The sequence below is a fragment of the Gasterosteus aculeatus genome, chromosome 11 (assembly GCF_964276395.1).
Source record: "Gasterosteus aculeatus chromosome 11, fGasAcu3.hap1.1, whole genome shotgun sequence".
Classification (NCBI taxonomy): Eukaryota; Metazoa; Chordata; class Actinopteri; order Perciformes; family Gasterosteidae; genus Gasterosteus; species Gasterosteus aculeatus.
The window spans coordinates 3,730,092-3,754,167 of NC_135699.1; the positions used below are offsets into that span (position 1 = coordinate 3,730,092).

The following is a 24,076-nucleotide window of genomic DNA, read 5'->3' on the forward strand; positions in this document are numbered from 1 at the left end:
CCAACATTCGTATTCCGAGTTACAAGAACGCACCATCCAGTGTAAAACCTCATTGCCCCACCATATTCTGTAAAACCTCTTCACTTGAACGCGCCAGGCGACATCACATGCCCAGGGGCATGGACGCTGCCTTTCACACCTTTACTGACCTGTATAAATACCTGTAGGCACCCATTGTTCTAGATTTGCGGGTGGAACCGACAGACATATAACTTGTCTCATAAAATAACTTTTCGATCCAAGATATCCTTTGTTTGTTTGTTGAGTTTCCTTTACAGCTTTGTCTGCCATTGCATTCCCTCTGACACCAACATGTGCTGGAACTCATAGGAACACTGGTGTCAGACCCATCATCTGAATCCTGTGTAAAGTTTGCTGTAGTTCAATGAGGATTTCCGGCCTGCTGTCTGAACGACTGTAAGCTGTCTAGTGAAGAACTTGAGTCCAAACAAACGATTGCCCTCAGTGGTCTTTTATCCTCTCCACTGTAATGCAAACAATATTGCCAGCATTTCCCTTCTGTAAACTAATACTCCCCTTGTAATAATTTTACCTATTTTGACATTTATTTGTGGCACTATCACCGATATTACTACCTTGTTTAGTAAATCCTTTGATGCGCCAGTAACAATGTGGACATAACTTTGGTAACTGTCAATGTCGCTCTTTCTTTTAGGCCAAATAAACGTACCCCCTCTATCATTGCTCTTCTGTTTTAGCGATGCAATTCTGACGTCATCTGTAATGACACAAACAGATCATAGAAAATGTGATAAATCCTCAGTGCAACATGTCAGACACGCGGTCTTTAAGTAAAAAAGGAAGATCTGGGAAACATTTGTAAGTTTGAAGACTACCTCCGTTCTCTGTTGTTTTCATTAAATATTACAGTGTGGAAGCCTGAGGAACAAAAACTTTGCAAAAAACAAAATCCTTGCGGATTTATTCGACACTCTGCATTCAGTCTGACAACACCACTAACGCTTCCTGGTCACAGTCTTAAAGCGAAAATGTGAGACTCCGTAAAGGATGTAGTTAGCAGACCAATCACAGCCCTGCGGGCTAGAAAAATGCGTCGACGCACGCTAGGTGGTGTGAAAAGGCACGCAAGGGATGGAAAAATGAAGGATTCTGATCCTGTTGGGCTCGGAGGTTGACTCTGTGCCTCAGTTTTAGTGGGGACGTTTGATGAAAATGTCCCTACGAAAAAAAGTTGGCATGTGAAGAATATATATTCAAGATGAACACCAGGATCACCTTTAAAGATCCCCTACAATAAGGAAATATCTATGAAAACATGGGGAATCTTTTGGGAAATGATTGAATCAGCAAAAAACAAAAAGCATTTTTCCTCATCGAGGCTAGACTTTTATTGAGTAGGTTTATATTAAAGGCAGAAAATAATTCAATAATAGTTTTGAATATATTTAAAAACAGAAGAAGCAGAGAAGACATTTGGAATGTCCACATATGACTTATGGAGTTGAGGGGCGGGTGGTGAGAGAGTGTCTAAAACGGAGGCTTTGCCAATTCCCCGCCGGCTCAGTAGCGTTGCACGACTTCTCTCTGTGATTCCGGCGACTGGTCAGATTGAAGACTGGCATGCGGACATGACACATTGCAGCCGCTGCGACGTCCCACAGGAGGGCCGCGGGGCAGGACGTGGTCAGGAGTTGGCGCCGGTCCTTGGCCCTCTGAGGATTTGGATCTTGACTTCATCATCCAGCTCCTCCACGATCCTCTCCTGTTTGACGGACAGGATTGTGTAGCTAACTGGACGACTGCGGTCAAAGGAAAGCACTTTCAAAAACAGACACCTGCACCTCATTTACCTTATTGGTTCTGTAGAATTGAATTGTCCTTTTTTTATTGATTCATTGACTCATTATTATGCAAAAAAAAGAAACAACGCTGCATGGGTAAACTCTATGACCCTTGCAGTATATATACAAGAAACTGTTTTCAGTAAGTTAAGAGTCCAATATTTTGAATCTAAATATTTTTCTGTATAAAACCAAGGCAAATTAAGTGTACATATTAACTTTACTTATACTTGTTTATTATCTTTATTTCAAAAAATAGGTACATTGTCTGAATTTTCTGACTAACCGCATTCTTAATTTTGAAACAAATATGACTTGATGTTGATTTTCATAAACCTCATTTTGGTTTCAAACAAATAAGAAATAATATTGACTACATTAGTCTCACCTTAAATGTAGATGACCTGACAACAGCTTGTACAAAGGCAGATATCATATGAGGACTTTCAATTTCACTACTTCATAAAGAGGATACATATTTACAGCTGAAGTATGCTGTTCTTTCATACGCTATTTGCCAGATCCTTTGTGCTATACAATGTTATTTTCGTTATGGTCTATACATCGGCAACCTCAGCTGACAAGCGTTTTTTTAACCTTAAACAATGTGACAATTCAAAGTTAGAACATTGGTTATAATGTGATCGGCCCCGTGTGGATTGCATAGGGACCGTCCGCGAAGTGCAATGTGGAAAAAACACGTTAGAGACATAAAAAATAAACCTTCACTATTATGAATGTAGCTCGGCCCAAATAATTTTATACAGATGTAGGCTCACTATTGTCAGTAGCGCCGAGAGCGCTTTTTTTTTTCTAACTTTATTGAGGATCTAGCACAACACAGCTGCTCGAAAGTAGCACAGCATCTTAAATAAAGATATGCATGTCTTAATGAAAGAATTTAGAAATCAAGGTATAGGGATTCTATATTTGCTCGTAAACGGGTCATTTGGCCAATGTTTTGATAACCGATTGCAGCAAGTTCAGTGTTTCCCCAGCATTATAATAAGGGTGCCTGAAAATTAAAATCAGCGGACAGAGAGCACCAGTGGACGGACTATTATCACCCCTGTCGGCCAGACCATTCGCCCAACTCCTACCCCTGAAGTTAAACCCCTAGGGCCACGACCCAATTTTGGCTGGGGGGATGTGGGGAGGTGGAGACGGTGCTTTCAGGGTCCGATCGATGCTGCGAGGTGCGTCCGCTCCCGCCGCCCCCCTCGCCATCCACGCCTTAAATCTTCGGCTGCTCTCCAGCCACGCCGCCTGCCAAGGGCTCCTTTTAGAATAACTTATTTTCCCCATTAAGACGGTTCAGCTACTGTAGAGAAAAGGGCGCCGTCTCTCGCTCTTTAATCTCATGAAGTGCTCGGCAAGAACGACAGCTTTGTTTCTCCGACGCGCCCTGAAAGCAGCTCCGTATCTCACGTGCTTGAGCTCCGCTCAGCATCTCGCCGTCGTAGACCGAGCTTTGGCATTTTTGGCAGAGCGCCTCGGGCGCCGTGTACAACCAGTATGGATCAACAGATTAACCAATTGATCCATATATATAAGGCACTCCGGATTATAAGGCACTGTCGTTTTTTGAGGAAATTAAAGCCTTGTAAGTGCGGCTTGGAGTGCGGAAAATGCGGTATATTTACTTTAATACTACAAGAGGGCGCCGCGTTTGTTGAACAGCGACAGGCGGACAAGAGCAGCCGTTTCTAGCGAGAGCCTTATTGTTTTATTAATCTGTATGTTTAAATTGTGCTTCATCAATTAATGTTGCACATAACTAATGTATCGTAAATCATAAATATTTTGAAATTATTTTCAAACTTTTCGTAATTGAAAATTACATTTTTTTTATTTATTTATTGTAAATGACCTCTCGCGGCCCACCAGGGGGCTGCGGCCCACACTTTGGGAATCGCTGACCTAGGGGAAACACTGCAGTCTGACTAATCAATGAGCCCTACTGAAAAGGAAACCTGCCACTTTTCGCTCTCAGTCACTCATTATTGTTGTACTACAGTAGTTCAGTAGTTACTTTGATGAAATAGGCTTTTGATTTATAATGATGAATTATTTTGAGTATTTGTAAACATTATTCAATACTTTTATGAAGTGTAGAATGACCAGTCATTCCATACATCAATGGGCTTGTTCTTGTTGTACTACAGGTGTTGTTTTAAATTAAATGTCCCTTTGATTAATTATGGTGATTTTCTATTGGGAATAATATTTAATAATTTATGTATATTCAGCGTTTAACCACCATGGGGTTGTGGTAAAGCAGTAATTATTGAGAGATCCGCAAATATACTGCAGAATGTTTTTTATTGGGAGTCAATAGCTCAACTGTTAGCTTAGTGTAGCATGACCAACGTCATGGCATACGTCTATGGTGTGGTTATTGTTGTATTACAAATGAGATTTTTAAGAATAGAGCTTTGGAGTATAATTATTTTTGGATATTTATTGCAAATGATATTCAATAACTTTACTGTTATGGATGTGAATATCAAATCATATTCAATCACCGCACAAACAGGTGTAGTACAAGTACAAGCCCATGCATGGAGTGACTTCGGGGATGCTACTATTGATAACAGAGCAGTCATTGAATATTATTTCCAATAAATATATATAGATATATAATATATTATTAGTTATTATTATTATAAAAAAATAATAAAAGCCATTTTCTTAAAAACTAACATGTGTAGTACAACAATAACAGCCTATGGACATATGGAGCGACTTTGTTAATGGTAGAATCCATAACCGTGGAATTATTGAATATTATTTGCAATAAATATTCAGACTTATTATTAATAATTACTCAAAAGCGATTTTACAACACAATAAGTGTAGTACAACAACAAGCCCATGGATAATAATGATAAGTATTGACAAGCATTACTTTGGTGATTCTACCATATTCATAATAATGGAGTTATTGAATATTTCTGTTTTTCCGCATTGCACTTTGCAGACGCTCCCTGCGCACTCGTCTCACGGGCGGCCGCACATTAAGCCCAATGCGATTCGTCCAGCTCGTTGACCGGTCCGTACTGGTAAAATGATGGTTCATTGGGGTTGTGGCTGGTTCTCGACATCACTGCGGTTACAGAGAGGTGTCATTTTTCTTTTAACAACTTTTTGTGACGAGCTACTGAACCGGGAAGTCTGAATCAGTCAATATCTTGCTAACTTTATACTCATCGCGTATTATGTCATCATATTGGTCCTCTTCAGGACCCCACCGAAGGATACACATGCCGACCACGAAGGCCCCGATAGCCATACCGGTCAGCAGGTTCCGGCCGCGGAGCCGCGACGCGTTTTTCTTCCAGTAGTCGAGCTCCTGCCGGCGGCGGGAGAGCTGCAGCTGCGCCGCGGTCAGCGCGGGTTTGGCGGGTCCTTCTGCTCCTTTCTCCGCCATGACTTGTTTGGATAATCAGCTGCTGGGAGGCGACACGAACCGGAATCAGTAGAGAGCGGGGAACCGAGAGGGAGAATACCGCCGCCTACCGCGCCGGAGTGTTTAGACAGTCGCTTTGAATTATCCGGGCACGAATCATTTAGGACGTAAGGTAAGGCAGGACCAGTGCAGGGACAACCTCCATCAGATGCAACCTCCATCAGATGCAACCTCCATCAGATGCAACCTCCATCAGATGCAACCACCACCCTGTAAGGAGAGAAGGCACAAAGGCAAAGTTGGTCATTTGGATTTATGACGACAGCAGCAGGTGTGTTAGAGCCGTCATTTATAGATTGTTCACTTATTACATTATAAACAAGATAACAATTTATCTGCAACTTATGGCATTTCTAACATAACATAAGTAACATTTCCAGGTGTATTACACAGTATCATGCTTTTAGCACGCATGCTTACAACATTTTGGCCCTCTTGTTTACAGACCACAACTTGTTGACTTCAGCCCTTCACCCTTGCAATGTATTTAGCACCCATTGCTTTAAAAACGTATCTTCAATATGAAATGGGAAAGGCAATAATATTTTATGGGTACAACAACACCAAACACACGAAAAAACATTCTGGGATGTTTACTTTTGGTCGTTGATGTTTCATCCAATTTTTAGCCGGTTGAAAAGACGTTGAAATGAGGTCTTAGATGTTCAGACCTCATTTCAACACGATTTCAACCAGATTTCAACGTTGAAAATCCATCTTGTGCTCACTTGGTGGGGTCAACAGGTGCGTTCCAGAATTGACGGTGTCGTACCTTGCTTAATCTTATAAGAAGCAGACGAGCCGTGATATACGTTTCATGAACTTTTAATGTCAACTAGCACAGTCCCCTGTAATGCTACCCGGGGTCTGCCGCGCATGTCCCTCACCACTGACTAGGGAATGCTGGGTGAAGGAGTTCTTTACCTTAACAGTAATCAGTAACATCTAGTAAACATCACATCTTTCCCCTTACAATGAGATAATATTTACCCCTGTAAAAACTATCTTAAAGCGCAGGTGTAATGTAACATATAAACTATCCTTGTAAACAACTCCTACAATTGCAACTTCACCTTTAAAAAAAAAAAAATTTTTTAAGTAAACTTACTCGAACAAGACAAACTTAAAAGGTACACATTGCCTTTTCGTTCCTTGCAAACAAAACAAACTAAAGATAGTCTAGCAAATCTCAATCAACCTCATAGGTGGCTGAACATGTCTCCTAGGTCTAGCCTGTCTTTCAGCAGCCGGCGATTTCAGCAATCTGAAAGGTGTCGCCTCAGCCGTTGACGCAGACGTCGCTGTCAGACCACTGTCCGATAGCTCAGTAGATTCAGGTGTGTCCTCCTGACCCGTCTCTTGAACTATACTGTCCTGTTCAGTCGTTCGTAGTTGCAGATCAGTGCGGTTCCTCCTCAGAGACACTCCATTCTCCGTCTGGATCCTGTAGGAGCGTGGAGCAACTTCCTCCTTCACCTGTCCCTTTTGTCCCCATGTGCATGCAGAAACGTCCCTGAGACGCACCAGGTCTCCAAGACTCAGCTTTGGCAGGTGTTTTGCCGTTCGATCATACAGCTGTTTCTGCTTTGCTTTTTGTTCCTCTTTTATTTTCACTGAGCTTTCTGCCAAGCCGTTGGATTTTGGATAGGTTGGACTCGATGTTGAGTGTTGAAACCCCCATTCCCTGGCAAAGGCAGCAAACTCACAGCTGGAAAACTGGGGCCCATTGTCTGAAAACAGTTCACATGGCACCCCATGCCTGTCAAAGACAGTCTTGAGGTAGCTGATGACTGCTTTGCTTGATGTTGACTGCAGCGCTCCAACTTCTCGATGATTTGAAAAGTAGTCGGTGACCACTATGTAACTCTTTCCATCACAGTCAAAGAGATCAGTACCAACCTTGTAGTACGGTCTGTGGGGCACTGGATGAGTCATCAGCGGCTCAGCTTGTTTTGGCCTGTAGATGCGACATAGCTCACACGACGCTGTTGTCTGGCTGATATCTTGATTGATTCTCAGCCAGTACATTACTTCTCTTGCCCCCCCGTTTACACTTGACTTCTCCGAGATGGCCTTCGTGTATCTTTTGGAGCATTTGTTTACGTAACGATGATGGAATAACAAACGTGCTCCCCTTCAACACTAAGTCATCCACCACACTGAGCTCAGATCTACAGTTCCAGTAGTCTTGTATTTTCGTGGGGCAATCCCTTTTGTTTTCAGGCCATCCTGTCTGTATTGTGCGTTTGAGTTCTGTCATCGTTTCATCTGCATTTGTCTCTCTGCGTATTTGATCTGTTCTGTCAGCTGTTACCGGCAGATTCAACACAATCATATCCACATACGTGTTAAGGATGCGTGGGGGAGGCAGGACTCAAATGCAGACTTCTCAGAAAAACAAAAGACTTTAATAGTCAAAAGGCCAAAAACATCCACGACATCCACGACAATAGACAATGACACGACAAGTGACACAAGAGACACGCGGCTTAAATACACAAGGGAGGTGCAGGTGATTGGACACAGGTGGAAACTATTAGACGATCACAGGGGATGACGGGACAAGGCAGGAAGTGAAGTTACCCGGGGACGCGAGTGGCAGAAAACTACAAAATACAACAGGAAGTGAACCACACCGTGACAATACGCCTGGATTTCTGCAGTGTCTTCGCTGTCCGCACGCTCCCCCTTATCCACTGCTCTGGACAAGGTGTCGGCGGTGTACATGTATTTCCCTTGTGTGTATATCATGTGTATGTCATATTTTTGCAGCCTGATTAGCATGTGCTGTATCCGTACAGGACAGTCATTTAGAGGTTTGGACATGATGGACACCAGAGGTTAATGGTCCAGTTCCACTTCAAAAGCTTGACCATAGACATATTGGTGAAAACGTTCACATGCATACATGCTCGCTAACAGCTCCTTCTCGATTTGAGCATACCTGGACTCAGCGCTGGACTCAGCAGGCTCTGGATGCATAAGCAACGGGTAGCCACTGCTCATCGTATTCCTGCAGCAGCACCGCTCCCAAGCCGTACTGTGACGCATCTGCTGAAATCCTTGTTTTCTTCTCTGGGTCATAAAACTTTAACACGGGCTCTTGTGTCAGAGTCTCTTTCAGTTTCACAAAACATTGTTCCTGCTCATGGGACCAAATCCACTCATTCTTCTGTTCAGGAAGACTCCTGAGAGGTGCTGACTGCGCTGACAGCTGAGGGACAAATTTGGCCAATAGGTGACCATTCCCAGAAAACATCTGACCTCGTCTTTGTTGTTTGCGCTTTCTCATCTTTGTTGTTTGGTCTTGTTGATTGCTGACGTTTTTCTCGGGTCGGGCTTCACCCCCTCTTCACTGACAACATCTTCCACAAAGGTAAGTGTTTTCACTCCAAACTCACATTTGTCTTTGTTTAGCTTCAGATTCACTTCCCTTGTCTTTTCTAGCACAGTCTCAGTTTTTTGTCGTGTTCTTCTCGAGTCGACCCCCAGACTATGACGTCATCCATCATTGTCTACACTCCTGGTATGTGCTCAAAGATCATATGAATAGTCTTATGGTAGACTTCAGGCGCTGACAGGATACCATACGGCAGACGAAGAAACCTAGGTGTGTTGAATGTGCACAGCTTCGAACTCTCCTCGTCCAGCCTCAGCTGCCAGAAACCTGATGAAGCGTCTAGTCTAGTTCTAGCTGAACCATTTAGCTCCAGCAAACTGTGGCATGATTTCTTCTCTGGTTGGTAACTTAAAGTGTTCTCTTTTGATCGCTTTGTTTAAGTCTCTTGCGTCCAAGCACGTTCTCAGAGCACCGGTTTTCTTTTGTACTACAACCAGCGAGCTGACCCATTCAGTTGGCTCATCTATTTTCTTGATGACCTTTAGTTTTTCCATGCGCGCTAGTTCCTCTTTCAGTTTTCCACGCGAACAGGAGACACACTTTTGTCTATGCATATTTTGTGTTCTCCGGGTAGACATCCAAGTCCTTCGAAGCAGTCTTTATACTCCTCCATCAGTGAGTCATGATCATTGGCAGTTTCTGATGATGTCACTACAAACACTCTTTTAACCAGGTTGTACATGCCTTGAGTCCCAGGATTGGTTGTGCACTTGTATCCACAATCAGTAGCAATGCTCTTATCTGCTGGTCTCTGTATTTGAAGGTTGCGATGCATCCGCCTTTAACAGGAACCCTTTCTCCAGTGTATCCTGTCACCTTTGTTTTTATTGGATGAATTTTGCTTTTCACTGCCAATGTCTTGTAATCCTCATAAGATAACAGGTTTACATGGGCACCTGTATCTAGCTTGAATGGTATTACCGTCTTGTTCACTTCGATTGGCACAATCCATTCCTCTTTTTCATCAGTCCGAGCCTGCACCACATCCACAAGGAACTCCCCATCATCCTCTTCTTCCTCACCAACTGCGTGAACCTTCTGCTTAAAAGCTGACTTGCAACATTTTGCATAGTGATTGTTCCTTTCACAGTTGTTACAGGATTTTCCATACGCAGGACATGATTTTTGCTTGTGGCTGCCTCCACATTTACCACATTTGAATTCTGCAGATTTCTCTTTCTGGTCTTTTTGTTTAGTAAATGTTTTCTTATATCTCTGTTCTTTATGTACTGCATGCACTGTAGTTTCACCTCTCCGAAGCTCTTTTGCTTGTGCTCGAGTTGTTTCTGCTGCTCTGCACATAGTGACACACTTTTCCAGTGAAGGTCCAGCCTCTCTGAGCAGTCTCTCTCTGAGTGCATTATCCACTGTGCCACAAACTATCCTGTCTCTCACTAGCGAATCTCTCAGGGTGCCAAATTCACATGTTTTGCTTAATGTGTGAAGCTCTGCTAAGTACTGATCGAAATGTATTCCTTGCTTCTGGTCATGGGTGAAAAACTCGTACCTCTCAAACGTCACGTTCTGGCTAGGCACAAAGTACTCTTCAAACTTTATCATTAATTCTGCTAAGGTCATATTAGCTTCATCCAACTGAAAGCTATTATATATGTCCAAAGCATCTTCTCCCATAACATGCAAAAGAATGTGAGCTTTCAGTTTTTCATCATCAGCCCCTGCTCCACTTGCTGCTAAATATATATTGAATCGTTGCTTAAAACGCTTCCAATTATCAGCAAGATTACCAGTCAGTTGCATGGAAGTAGGTGGACTTAGCCTCTCCATTACTGAACGTCGGGGTACAGGGACTTCCCCAGCCCTCTCGCGTTGCCGGTTGTCCTCTGCTTCAGGCACAAGATCCTCTTCTACATGTTCTTACTGGCACTGTACCTTATCAGTAAACATCAAATCAGACAGAATCAAACAATAAAAATTGAGGGTGGCGAAATTTGCCCAGCGCATCACTGCTTCCTCACTCCCTCCATCGAGTCTGTCCAGCACGAAAGACGTCTGAGGAGGGCGCGCAGCATCGTGAAGGACGACTGTTGCCCCAGCCATAGACGGTTTCCCCTGCTCCCCTCTGGGAGGCGCTACGGGGCCCTTTGCTCCCGGACCAGTAGGTTAAGGAACAGCTTTTTTCCTGCCGCTGACACCCTGCTGAACTATGCACCACGGACCCCAGCCCCCCCTACACCTCTCCAATGACACATGAGCTTTCAGCCACTGAACATTCTGTGCTTCAAATATGCCATATTTGCACTACCAGGTCATTCATATTTACAACCCTGCTGCATAATGTGTATACTGCTCCATGTATATTTCACACTGTACATTTATGTATATATACTCTGACCTTTATCTGCTCTCTTGCACTTCTGGTTGAATGGTAAACTGCCAATTTCATTGTCTCATTACCTGTACTCCGGGCAATGACAATAACGTTGAATCTAACCCCCCCAACCCCCCCCCAAAAAAACGAGAAAGAGAAATATAAAATCTATTTATTGGATGAATTGCTGTGAAATATGGCCCTATCAGGGATCCAAATGTTAGTAACGTTAGGTCCAGGTTATGAGAATGCGACTGATGTGAGGTCACGCTGCATTGGACCTTTGACAACCAACATCAAATGAAAGGTTTTTCTTAATTTGAACTGGACATCTGTACTAAATTTAAAGAAGTACCCTACATACTATTCAATACCCAATGTAGAAGCAAAAAAAATCAAGAAGGTAAAGAAGTATACCCATCCAGTGACTGCAATGTGGTCAATTAGTCATTTATCCATACTTGACACACTTTAGGTAGTTTTTGAAGAAGTGAAGCTGTAGTTTGAACTTGCTGTCCTCATTTCCAGGTTGTCTGAATTTGGCGTAGCGGGCGTGGTCTTTGTCTTTGCCTGTTTTGGGCTGATGGCCGACCGACACATGGTTGCACGTGGCAACCAGTAGGGAGCCCAGGCCGTCCATGAAGAACTCTGGAGTCAGAGACAAACATTTACACTTTTAGGCTCCAGGTGGAAAGAGTGTGGACACACCGTCACTTGGAATACAAACTGTAGACCTACCAGAGTGCGCCACTCTTTTGAGCTTGGGGTCAAATCCAACACTCTGTATAGAGTGCGTTCTCGCCAGGAAGAAGTTTACCACACCACTGGCCATAAAGCATCCTGGGTAACCAGGAAGTGGGTTGAACTTTCCTTGCGACTTTCTGTGAAGGCAGCCGCCCTCCATTTCATCTCCTTCCTCATAGATGAGAGAGAAATAAAACTGGTTCCGTTGTACTGTTCCCCCCAGCTGATGAGAACAGAGAGATGGAAAACTGGTCATGGACAGTTTACCTGTACATTGTGGACCTGCCTCCAGTCCTCTACATGATGGGATCGGCATCAGTTGATAATGAGTCGGTGTAGAGGGGGATAAACAGCCATGGTGAAATATCATCCCAATACTTAAATCATATCTATTGCGATAAAGTATAGTGAGATTCATTACCTTTTTCACCAGCATTTATGTAGCCAAAGGAAAACTTACTCAACATGTTTTTATTTTAGTTTTTAGTCTGATCATCTCAGTTAAATCATTTTTATCGCATTGACGCTGACCCGGGACCTCTGCTGACCTCACTAGAAAATATCCCGGCATCATCTTTGGACTGAAAAAGCAATTTATTTTATTCTTCCTGTGCCAAAAAGTTTCTAATTTATATAATCAAAGGTGACTTCTGTGTACCGTATGTTGATTCAATATTGCCATGCAAAATATGCGTATACTTCTCTGTATCGAAACAGTGATGTTAGGACATGTTATTCCATTAAAACAGTCCAAAATTGTATTTTAAATACTCAATTCTTCACCTTGAAGAAAACGTATCCAGGAAAAATATACTCAAACTGACAAAATTCACACAAAAGTAAAACTTTCAGAAATATATTTTGTGAGAGCATTTGTTTTACTGTATTCTAGAAATTTCAATGCAGGTTTCCGGACACCCTCAGACATGAGCCATTTTATTCTCACCACATCCAGTTCGGGAAGGGCCTCCATCACCTCCACCAGCTTCTCTATCTTCGTCTCTTCCGTAAAAACAAAGTCATCATCCACCCACAGGAGGTACTTTGTGGTTACCTGGGAGACAGCCAGATTCCTGCCAGCAAACCAGCCCTGAAGGAAGCAAACATGTTTCAACAAAATTCCAGTCCAACCTGTAGCGTGAGGCCAGTTTTGAAATCTTTGCACGCAGGCGTCTCCTGTGCATCATGTTCTATAAAGTTCTATAGCAGTTAGAGGACAAAAGGGCGTGATAAAAAAAAGAAATTGAAACAGGACAAAGGGCTGTAACCAACCCGGATTAAGAGCGTAAGAGCCTAACCCGTGTAAACATGGGTTTACACGGGAGAGTAAACATGGCAATTACTGTGGGAAAAATTGCCCACAACTATCTTCAAAAGACTCAGCATGCATCTGTTGTACATGCAACGTTGTGGTTGTGTTTTATACGGGTCAAAGGTAGATGCAAATATACCGAATGGACACACAATAAACGCTCTTCATGTCCTGAGAGGAAATAAATGTGTGTTTTGTGGGTGCGTTTGTTTACTTGTGCTGGCGGCATGATGTACTGTTCAGTGTTTTCCCCAGTAATGTGCTCTGGTTCAAAGCTGTCATCGGCGATGATGACCTTTATGTTGCTATAGAAATGCCGGATGCTGCTCAACAATATCTTGAGTTGTGCGTAGCGCAGGAACGTCTTGGTGGTGATGGTAACCTGAGAGCTGATGTCTGTCAGACAGAGGAGAGGAAAGAGAACACGGTAAAACAGCATGTAGCACGGGTCGTCAGCACAGATGAACCTTCTGGTCAATTTTTTTGCTGCAGGTTTTTCGGTGTAATTGAGAGAAGTTGTAGAAGGCTTTGAAAACGAGACAATTTACTTTGTCACAGGAATCCGAGGGGGTGCATTGCACATCCGTGCACCTTATCAAAGTTTCACTCATCTTCCCTCTTGATCTCACAAAAACGTGTGTTTTGAAAACAACTAATATTACTATATTTTTAAACATGCTAGTGTTCACTTGCAGTATCCTATTTCTACCAAAAGTACTGTATACAAGTAAAAGTGTGTACATTTCTACTCAGTTATCCATCGATTGCCTACAGATGATTGGACTCCAGACCCCCACGGAGAGTGCACACCCACCTGTTCCCATGTCGTACAGGACTGGGAGGTTGGTCTGTTTGATGGTAATCGGAAACACGGCTTCATGGTCCTCAAACTGGAAGAATGCTGAGTACAGAAAAGTCATAAAATTTGCGGTAGGAAACAGTGGGCTCAAATAAGCTGACAGTGAATATAATAACAAAACAAACTGCCCAAACATTTTCCTCACTAGGTTAAACATTCATACACAAAGATAGCTGTGCAAAGCATTGAAAACTGCAATTGTTCTTTTTGATAACATTCGCTCTATTAGCACTTATGCAGTTCATTTTGAGTATTTCCTTTCTAATTTTGTACATAAAGGCTTAAACTTTGTTTGAATGTTTGTGAGAAATACCGAGGTCTCCGGTGTGTACGTGGTAAACAGTGCTGGTGTAGGACACTTTAGACAACAGGTCGTTGAGCATCACCAGGCTGAAAGACTCCATGACAAGTCTGCTCTCGCCATGACCTGACAATTAAAAGAACGTCACAATAGTCAAACAACAGCTCTCCTGGCAAAATACGTTGTTTTGATGTATAAACTGTTAAATGGAAACAACCTCTGGTATTCATTGTATTTTATTGGTTATAAGTGTAACAAGATCATTTGCCCACATTTGCCCTTCTTTAAAAATAATTTTGCAGTGCATCTCCCGATTCTGAACACACTTGTCATTGGTAGTTACTTTTAATATTTCACAAATACAAAGCAATGCAAATATATGGTAAGGTGGATATTCAAATGTCACCAATTATATACAGCTCGTTCTGACATTCTCACCTTGCACCTTCACTCTGTCAGCTGGGAACTCTGTGGTCAGGAGCCCTATAGACACAGTCAAGGACACCTAGAGTAGACACACGTGAACGTGAATTGAAATTACACATGTAAGAAAGAGCAAATGCTCAATCTTTTTTATCTGCAACTGCAAAATATAATTTGACAGTTTTGTATTGCAAATTTATTTTGTACATCATCCATAATGTATTTAAATAAATGTGGCCTATGCTATAAAAGCTAATTTCTGTGATCAAATATGTATAGATCAGATTGAAGATGATTAAACATATATACCAAAAAATATTTCTCACGTTTAAAGATTTTGGTTGTGATCCAGATGGCAACTTCCATTTACTTTATTTTGGAGTACATACTTTGTATATTGTTTTATCAAAATATTTGGTTCTAGGGGCTTGATTTGGTGCCTAATCACAGGTACAGTTGCAACAACTGTAGCATCTGTTAGAAAAATTATTTCTCGACACTAGTGTAAAAACATTAAAGGACATTTACAAAATACTTGCAAGTAAGAGCAACGTTACCTCACGTACAAGTTGTGGATGAGAACTACTTTGGTCTTCTTCCCTGGCACTTGAATATGTAGCTATTAGATAAATGTATTAAAAGGGAGCAGGAGGGCTCTAGGACAACACCAAGTGCTGGTAATCAACCTTGGATGCGGCTTTCATCTTGACACACAAACACCCTGACTGTCAGTTGGCCTGGAACATAACGTATCTCGCTTGAGAGAGAGAGAACAGACTCTCTGTAATATTGACGAAGACCAGACATGACTTTTCCAACACCGCTAATGTAGCGGCCAGCAGTCCCAATAGGGTGCCATGGGGCTTGGCCTCTCCTTAAGCCTCCTTAAGCCACACAAAAAAATATATATAATGAATTCTACAAATTGTCAATAATTGTGTTTTTTAATTATGGAATATAGCAGTTTTGCCCATTTCTGGTTAGAGATATAAATGTGTGACCTGCTCCCCTCCGCTTGTATCTGCGGTAACACACTAACCTTGTAGATGCTTCTTTCTCCTGAATGCACTGCCAAACCTGAAATCAAAATCATCTCATGCTTTTATAGTTTTCCAGAAGGACACACATCTATCTCTGGGCTCCTTGAGTTTCACATGAAAAACTAAAAAAAACATATTGTTTGGTCTGAGTTGTTGGAGCTGTTTATTGCTCATTACTGCTCACAGTTACCACATGTATCAGAAACTAGACTGTGTCTTTGGAGTTTTAGAATTCTTCCAACTTGCAATAAAGATGCTCTGAACTATATATTGATTGTAGCATACCTGGTATTAGAGTTTTGGTCAAAGGCAGTACTTTAAACCCCTGGATAGGATACTGCAGAGGAGAGTTAGGTAAAGCAAACAGCAGTCTGGATAATACAGATGTAGTCCTGTGGAAAAGGAAAGAGGCTGACGTTACATTGCGAAAACAAGTTCCACCAATGTGACTACAGAATGTAGTGTGGAAAGAAAAACAAAAACACAAACAGGACAGACTGGTCAGACAACCCGCGGAGTCACAGTTGTCTTGGGTGTCTTATGTCAAAATTAAAACTGATGGCTGAGAACCCAGCTCTTAGTTTCTATGTATGATGAGAGAGATTTGATAAATAATACATATGTATCTACACTTCAAGAATAAGTTCACAAATATTCAAGCCCTTCTTAAATCAACAAGCAAAAGTCTATGTAATTTATATGTGGCTACGATTTCTCAAATCTATTTGTTATCATCCAAATTAGTTTTTCAGAGATAACCCCTTCTCTGTTTTTCCTAGATAGTGCTAAAAACAGAGTACATTTTGTGCTTAAAAAGCCAGCGGTTTTGTAATATATTGGCTTGATTTGTCCAGTATCTCCACTTTCAGTGACGTCTCCAAGAAAGCATCAATCCATCCATCCCCATTACCTGGCTTTGTGTTGATGGAGCTCCTTAGCGCGGCGTTCCACCAGCTCGTCATACTGATCCTTTGGAACGTGTTCTTTTAGTAGCGTTGAGCCAGAGGGGCAGGTGCATGGACCAGGTGGGGATACGTGAACTGGGAGCGGTGACCTGGATTGATAGGGATACTATTAGAAGTCGACAAGGAAACACAACTCTGATCTCTGCTTTGTCAGATTGCCCCTTAAGAATTTGTTGGAAATTTTGCTTGTGACCAGAGAGAGTAGACATGTTTCCACTGGTGTCAAATGGTGTCACCTAACACACTTGCAATGGAATGAAAAGGTCATCCTTTTGCTTTTGATGTTTCCCCCACTTTAAAACCCCAAGTTAGTGAAATAAGAAAAGAAATACACCCTTGACCTGCGTGTGGGTCATGCCCCGTAAAAGGCATAACAACCTGCACTGGAAAAACGGTGTGTAATGTAAAATGTTTGAAAGTTAAACCTCAAGAGAGCAGCGCATCTTTTTGACCGTTTCCAAGCAATGCTTATAAAACTCGGACGACAAGTATTTCTGGTCAGGTATCTTTTACTGTGGATTTGGCTGTAGTCCAAGAATGTAAACTGACATTTCAGAGATATATTCTACTATTCAAGATATTATTGAGAGAGGAAACTGCTTTCTATTTGAGATACAATCTACAACAATTATCCACATTATCAGCACGGACACTAACCAATGAATAATGTCGTAGTAATGAAGCATTGCTGTGTTGACCCTATTGAAGTGCCTGTCAAAGCTATTTTGTATGGCTTCATCTGCACGGGGGCATCAATACCCTCAACTTGATCTCATGGGTAGGTGCTTTCAACAAGACAGCAATTGCAAACTGGAGGTTTGTTTCTCAGCAGATTTGTCATCTATGAAGTCAAAAAAAGCAGGTGCAGGTGATCGGACAAGGGGGAAACAATCGGGGACAAGGCAGACAATCACAGGGGATGACAGGACAAGGCAGGAAGTGAGGTAACCCAGGGACACAAGAGGCAGAAAACAACACAATAAAACAGGAAACAAACCCAAACCGTGACAGGGATCTTCCATTTTCAACAGTGAGAGATCACCCAGTTGTTAAAGGTAGATGCGGAGAGGGTTTTATGCAGACACACATGGACACAGAGTGGGCTTTACCTCAGCTGACGAGTGGGAGCCCTTTCACTCTGCTCTCCGGGACCAAAAAGCAATTTCGTACCATAGAATGTCAGCAGGATTATTAAAATCACTACAGCCGCCATCCGAAGCACTGCTTTGTTATTTAACAAAGTCATCTGAAGAAAAAGACCCACACTTTTATGTTTTACGCTTGTAATTCCTGGACTTTGATATATTGAAGCAACTGGTCCTCAGTAAAATCAAATCAAATCTTTCCTAAATTTTGTCGAGATACTACGTCAACACTGGACCTGAATTGTCCTATCAAACACATTGAAGAAACACATTTAAGAGAAAATTAAAAAATCCCTTTTTAAACTTTTTAAGCCACCTGCTACTATTTTTATAATATTTACCTTAAAATGGCCAAAGGGGAAGTATTGTAGTATATGTTCTTTTCATTCATTGAATCTGAAACATATAATTGTCAAAGTCAGAGTTCATTGATCCATATATCAAATGAGGAAATCTGTTGAAGTATAAAGACCCACATTTGGAAACAGAAATCTATTAGCAGAAGTCCATGTTCAGCTTGAAAACTTAATCTGAGACACGGCTCAGTGTGCTAGTTACACACTGTTCAAGAGCAAGTTTGCTCTTGATTAAAGCAGTTCACATGCAATAAATCTATTCCAAAAAAAGATGAATTGAACTGAGGATACATTCACATAACAGACAAGGACTGTCCCGGCACACACGCTTTCTATGAATATAACATTTGTGACATGACTGGACGTGCATACAAATGTTTCTTGATAAAAACAATTTCTAAGGTTCAATGTTTGATTTATTTAAGCACACGTCAGGACTCATTGTCAACATCTCTATGTCTATCTTCTTATCTTATCTAAGATTATAAAATGCATAGAACGTGTAGACATAAGTACTAAATTCCAACATGAAAGAAGTTATCCTCACATTTCACAAAGCAACTTAGATAAATTTTCATAGACGTTTTCAATTAAGCACAAAATAAAGGGTAGAGAGAGGTGCTCACCATTTCCTGTCAGGCGGTTTGTCTTGTCGCTGTCTCACACAACGAGTGTCCTGTGTGACACTACCCACAAACCAACAAGAGTTTACACAAAGAGGAACCTGAGCCAATCGAGGAACTGTAATCATATTCATTTCTGAGCACGCAGCCTACTTTTCAACATGCACTGATCAGTGTTGGGGTGGAGTCAGTCTCACGCACAGAGTCTTTCATTAAGTTAGTGACCTACTTTATGGACCGAAATGGATTCAAAAGGGCACAGCGTTTTATTTTCTTTATACCTGTCTGTCAAACAATGACCGTCAATGATCACACTGAGGGAGGAGGAAGAAAAAATCCACTGATTTCCACCACAATCAACATCATCGACAACCAATTACAACAAGACATCTTCTACTCAACATTCTCAATAACACACTAGTTCACAATACAGAGATAATGGAGAGAATTATACTACCTACAGCGACAAGCTGCTTACTCCCCTTAAACTAACGTCCAGCCCGCTTGTTGACTGAGATGTGCTCTAACTGTTCTGTGGCATGCAGGCACCTCCCCGCTCTACCTGTTGCAAGGTTTGCCATATGAAAATCACCATAGCAACACATCGAAAAGCAGGTTCATAAAGGTGCTGGATTAGTTGATCATTCCCCCGGAAAAAAGGGCAGCTCACTTCCTCATTGATGAAGGAGCGATATCAGTTAGATTAACGTTTTATAGGGAGAGACTTCTCCAAGATCACAAAGACCCGTTTAGCCGCAATGACGTCCTGTACGAGCGCTACAGATGCTCAGGACAAGGAATCATTAATTCACAAGATTTCCCCGAGCCGAAACGTTACGTGATGAACACCACACGCTGCAGCCGAACATCCACTGTCCCGCAGACTGTCTCACATACTGTCCCACGGACTATCTCCCACTGTCTCTCATACTGTCTTACACACTCTCTCATGTCTCGCACACTGTCTGACACACTGTCTCTCACACACTGTCTCTCATACTCTCTCACACAATGTCTCTCATACTGTCTCACACACTCTCTCATGTCTCACACACGGTCTGACACACTGTCTCTCATACTGTGTTGCCCGTAAGATGTTGCGATGCAGAGAACATCTGGAAAGCCGCTGCATGTCGTGCTCTTCGTAAAGTTCTGTTGTTTTTTTTCTCGTTTAATAAACTTCTGTATGTTCCACATTTCACCGCTTCAGTTGATCAAATGTCTGATTATGAACAATGAATATATAATGATTCTCACATACACATTCACACACACACACATAATAAAACTGCTAGTTCTATATGGTCATCTACACATACATATGATATATAAGCTGATACAGTACATATATCCTATTCACTCGTATCAATTTGATTCTTTGGGCTTGTTTTCATCTACATGTTCTACATGAGTTGAGATCATTATTCTCATTGGATGATGATCATCCATGAAGCCTCCTGCCAGCAGGCACATTTAAAGTAATCTGATGGATTAGAGTGACGAGGCACTTTAATAAGCCGATGCATTTCACCAGCACGCATTTAACGTTACCTTGTGTGCAATACTTTGTCGGGCTTGTAGCCTCGCAGGCGGGCGGTGTCAGTTTTTGCCATGATTATATGATCTTTACAGGTTTTTACAGTCTGTACACATGTGACATCCTCTGTCCAGAAACCCTCACATCGGCACAGGAAAAACTCCCCAAACAATGAAAAAGTATTTGATGGGGAGAATAGAGGGAAGAAACCTTTAGAGAGACAGAGGACGATCCTCACCGGGACGGACAGACAGTGATGGACGTACTGTCAGGTGGGGGACTTGGCTGGACCCAAACGCAGAACAGACAGACACAGCCGTCAGGAGGAGAGTGAATTTAACAGTTTATTAATCGACACGACTGTGGAGGTGCAGCAGGAGCGGGCGTGAGGAGTGCAGATGAAGGATGGGGTCCCGGGTGATGATCTCCTCGACAGTGCGCGGTGCCCAGTGCTCCTCCCACGTGCAGGAATCCAGACCGGTGTCACTGTAACCGAGGAGGTGAGACAAGGGGTAAGTAACAGGATTAACACTGAATGAAAAGAGAACAACAGCCAGCTCTCGGCTTGACTGGGTGATGGTCACTGAGACTCGCGAAGACTGAGGTCGACATACGTGACGTGAGTAACGATCCGACGTCGGCCGGTTGTCAGGCTCTCCCTCTTATACCCTGGTGATTGTGGCTCCGGTGCAGGTGCGTGATTGCAGAGCTGAGACAGGTGCGTGCGAGGCCAACCTCTCCCAGATCCACCAGAGGGAGACCAAAACCAGCCTTTACCTGGGTCTGGAGGGGGGAACTCTGACAGTACCCCTCCCCCCACGACCGCCACCGGGCGGTCCACCTGGAGCCCCCGGCTTCCGCCGATAAAACTCCCGGATCATGCTGGGGTCCAGGATCAGGCGCCGGGAAACCCAACACCTCTCCTCCGGCCCATAACCCTCCCAGTCTATCAAAAACTGGTAGCCCCTCCCTCTGCGTCGGGAGTTCAGAACCCTCTTTACAGTAAAGGCTGGGGCCCCGTCAATCATTCGGGGAGGCGGCAGAGGAGGTGGGGGGGGAAGGAGGTGACAAACAGACGCCGGTTTAATGCACGATACGTGGAACGCTGGGTGTACACGAAGGGACCGAGGGAGCTTGAGACGGACCACCGTGGGGTTGATGATGCGTTCGATGGGGAAGGGGCCGATGAACCTTTGCGATAGCTTCTTTGAGTCCGTGCGGAGGGGCAGGTCCTTGGTTGACAGCCAAACCCTGTCTCCCACTGAGTATGAAGGTGCCGGGGTGCGTCGGCGGTTAGCCTGTCGCTGGTACTGCTCAGAGGTTCTCAGCAAGGATGCCCGGGCGCGGTGCCAGGTCCGATGGCATCGGCGAAACTGCTGCTGTATCGACGGTACGGCCAGCTCCTTCTCCTGGGACGGGAACAAGGGAGGTTGATAGCCGTAAACACACTGGAATGGGGACATACCTGTCGCTGTAGTGGGAAGCGTGTTGTGGGCGTACTCCGCCCATGGGATCTGCTCAGACCAGGTGGAGGGTTCAGAGGAAGCCAGGCATCGTAGGGTCGACTCCATCTTCTGGTTGGCCCTCTCTGCCTGGCCGTTAGTCTGAGGATGGAACCCGGAAGAGAGGCTGGCAGTAGCTCCGACTGCCGTGCAAAAAGCCCTCCACACTGCTGATGCAAACTGAGGGCCACGGTCCGAAACAATGTCGGTAGGCAGGCCGTGAATACGAAATATCTCCCGCACCATAATGTCCGCTGTTTCCTTGGCCGATGGGAGCTTGGGCAAGGGTAGGAAATGAGCAAATTTACTGAACCTGTCCACGATTGTTAATACCACCGTGTTACCCCCGGACGGGGGAAGTCCAGTGACAAAGTCCACGGCTAGGTGGGACCAGGGACGATGAGGGATGGGCAATGGCCTCAATAACCCCACGCTTGGCCGGTTTGAGCCCTTGTTTTGTGCGCACACCGGACAAGCCGCCACATACATCCGAACGTCCTCCCCCATAGCAGGCCACCAGAACCGTCGCCGCAGAAAGGACATGGTACGTGCGACACCCGGGTGACAAGTCAGCTTGGAGGCATGGCCCCACTCCAACACCGCCGGTCGCATTCCCTCGGGGACAAACAGCCTACCCGGAGGTCCCTTACCCGGGCCTGGGTCCTTCCTAAGGGCTGCCTGAACCGCTCCTTCAATGCCCCATTGGAGGGCTCCCACTACCCGCCTCAATGGCAGGATGGTCTCTGGCGTCCTCCTCGTCTCCTCCTCCTTTGAGAAGACCCTGGACAGGGCATCGGGCTTCCCATTCTGGGATCCGGGTCTGTAAGACAGAACAAAATCAAAGCGTCCAAAGAATAGCGCCCACCTAGCCTGTCGGGAATTTAGTCGTTTGGCACTCCGGATGTATTCAAGGTTTTTGTGGTCCGTCCACACCACAAACGGTTGGTCCGCCCCCTCCAGCCAATGCCTCCACTCCTCGAGGGCCAGTTTCACCGCAAGCAACTCCCTATTGCCAATGTCATAGTTCCTCTCTGCCGGTGACAGCCGATGGGAGAGGAACGCGCAGGGATGGAGCTTGTTGTCCTCCTTAGCTCTCTGGGAGAGTACCGCCCCAGCTCCGACCTCCGATGCGTCGACCTCTACTACGAACTGTAGGGACGGGTCCGGTTGGATGAGAATGGGTGCCGACGAGAAACGCTCCCTGAGCTCCTGGAAGGCGGACTCTGCCCCAGGAGACCACCGAAACGCTCTGAGATTGGAGGTAAGGTCAGTTAGGGGGGCTGCAATCTGGCTGTAGTTGCGGATGAACCGCCTATAAAAGTTAGCGAACCCCAGAAACCTCTGTAACTCCTTACGGGAGCTGGGTCTGGGCCACTCCAGGACGGCCTGCACCTTCTGGGGGTCCATTCTTACCTCTCCCTCGGCGATGACATAACCCAGAAAGCTTGTGCACCTGGTGTTAAATTCACACTTCTCCGCTTTCACAAAGAGTCTGTTCTCCAGCAGCCGCTGAAAAACCTGGCGGACGTGTCTCTGGTGTTCCTCCAGATTCTGTGAAAACACAAGTATGTCGTCCAGGTAGACAAAAACAAAGCGACCCAGCATGTCACGTAGGACGTCATTAACTAGACATTGGAACACGGCTGGGGCATTAGTTAAACCGAATGGCATAACCATGTATTCGAAGTGGCCCAGGGGGGTGTTGAACCCTGTGAGCCACTCATCCCCCTCTCGAATGCGGATCAGGTGGTAGGCGTTGCGGAGGTCGAGCTTTGTGAACACAGTAGCGCCCTGTAATGAATCAAAAGCAGTGTTCATTAGTGGTAACGGGTATTTGTTCTTGACAGACACGTTATTCAACCCCCGATAGTCAATGCACGGCCTGAGTGTGCCGTCCTTCTTCTTAACAAAGAAAAAACCTGCGCCCAGCGGAGAGGAAGAGGGGCGGATGATTCCAGCTGCCAGTGAGTCCCTGATGTAATTCTCCATGGCCTCTCGCTCTGGTCTGGAGATATTGTAGAGTCTACCCTTGGGTAGGGAGGCCCCGGGCAGCAGTTCAATGTGACAATCGTAAGGCCGATGAGGGGGTAGAGATAGGGCCCGCTCTTTACTAAATACTTTGCCCAGGTCGTGATAAGCAGGCGGTACCAGAGTGAGGTCGGGGCCAGGCGTCAAACTCCCCTGCTGGGGACCCTGGGGACGGGCGGACTGTAAACAATTAGCCAGACAGAAATCACTCCAACCCAGA

At 44.2% G+C, this 24,076-nt stretch overlaps 2 protein-coding genes across 10 annotated transcripts; both read right to left on the reverse strand.

Moving 5' to 3' along the window:
- Positions 1 to 1,345: 1,345 nt before the first annotated feature.
- coa3b (cytochrome C oxidase assembly factor 3b) lies at positions 1,346 to 5,594 on the reverse strand. Its single transcript, XM_040190888.2, has 2 exons — positions 5,085 to 5,594; positions 1,346 to 1,773 (listed from the first exon to the last, which is right to left on the reverse strand). The coding sequence occupies exons 1-2, from the start codon at positions 5,251 to 5,253 to the stop codon at positions 1,667 to 1,669; spliced, it is 276 nt and encodes a 91-aa protein (XP_040046822.2). The 5' UTR covers positions 5,254 to 5,594; the 3' UTR covers positions 1,346 to 1,666.
- A 5,583-nt stretch (positions 5,595 to 11,177) lies between these two features.
- Positions 11,178 to 19,330, reverse strand: LOC120828369 (beta-1,4 N-acetylgalactosaminyltransferase 2). 9 transcript variants are annotated; one of them, XM_078084436.1, is made up of 15 exons: positions 19,251 to 19,286; positions 19,071 to 19,103; positions 18,793 to 18,852; positions 18,152 to 18,206; positions 17,775 to 17,911; positions 16,611 to 16,754; positions 15,986 to 16,092; positions 15,700 to 15,737; positions 14,676 to 14,742; positions 14,250 to 14,363; positions 13,892 to 13,978; positions 13,292 to 13,473; positions 12,712 to 12,855; positions 11,760 to 11,988; positions 11,178 to 11,669 (listed from the first exon to the last, which is right to left on the reverse strand). In XM_078084436.1, exons 5-15 carry the CDS (start codon positions 17,909 to 17,911, stop codon positions 11,473 to 11,475), a joined length of 1,446 nt encoding a protein of 481 aa, XP_077940562.1. In that variant the 5' UTR covers positions 18,152 to 18,206; positions 18,793 to 18,852; positions 19,071 to 19,103; positions 19,251 to 19,286; the 3' UTR covers positions 11,178 to 11,472. The 9 variants fall into 9 exon arrangements, with proteins under 9 accessions (XP_077940562.1, XP_077940561.1, XP_040047847.2 ...); XM_078084435.1 differs by having other exon boundaries at positions 18,943 to 19,103; XM_040191913.2 differs by lacking the exon at positions 19,071 to 19,103 and having other exon boundaries at positions 19,251 to 19,329.
- Between the last annotated feature and the right edge of the window lie 4,746 nt (positions 19,331 to 24,076).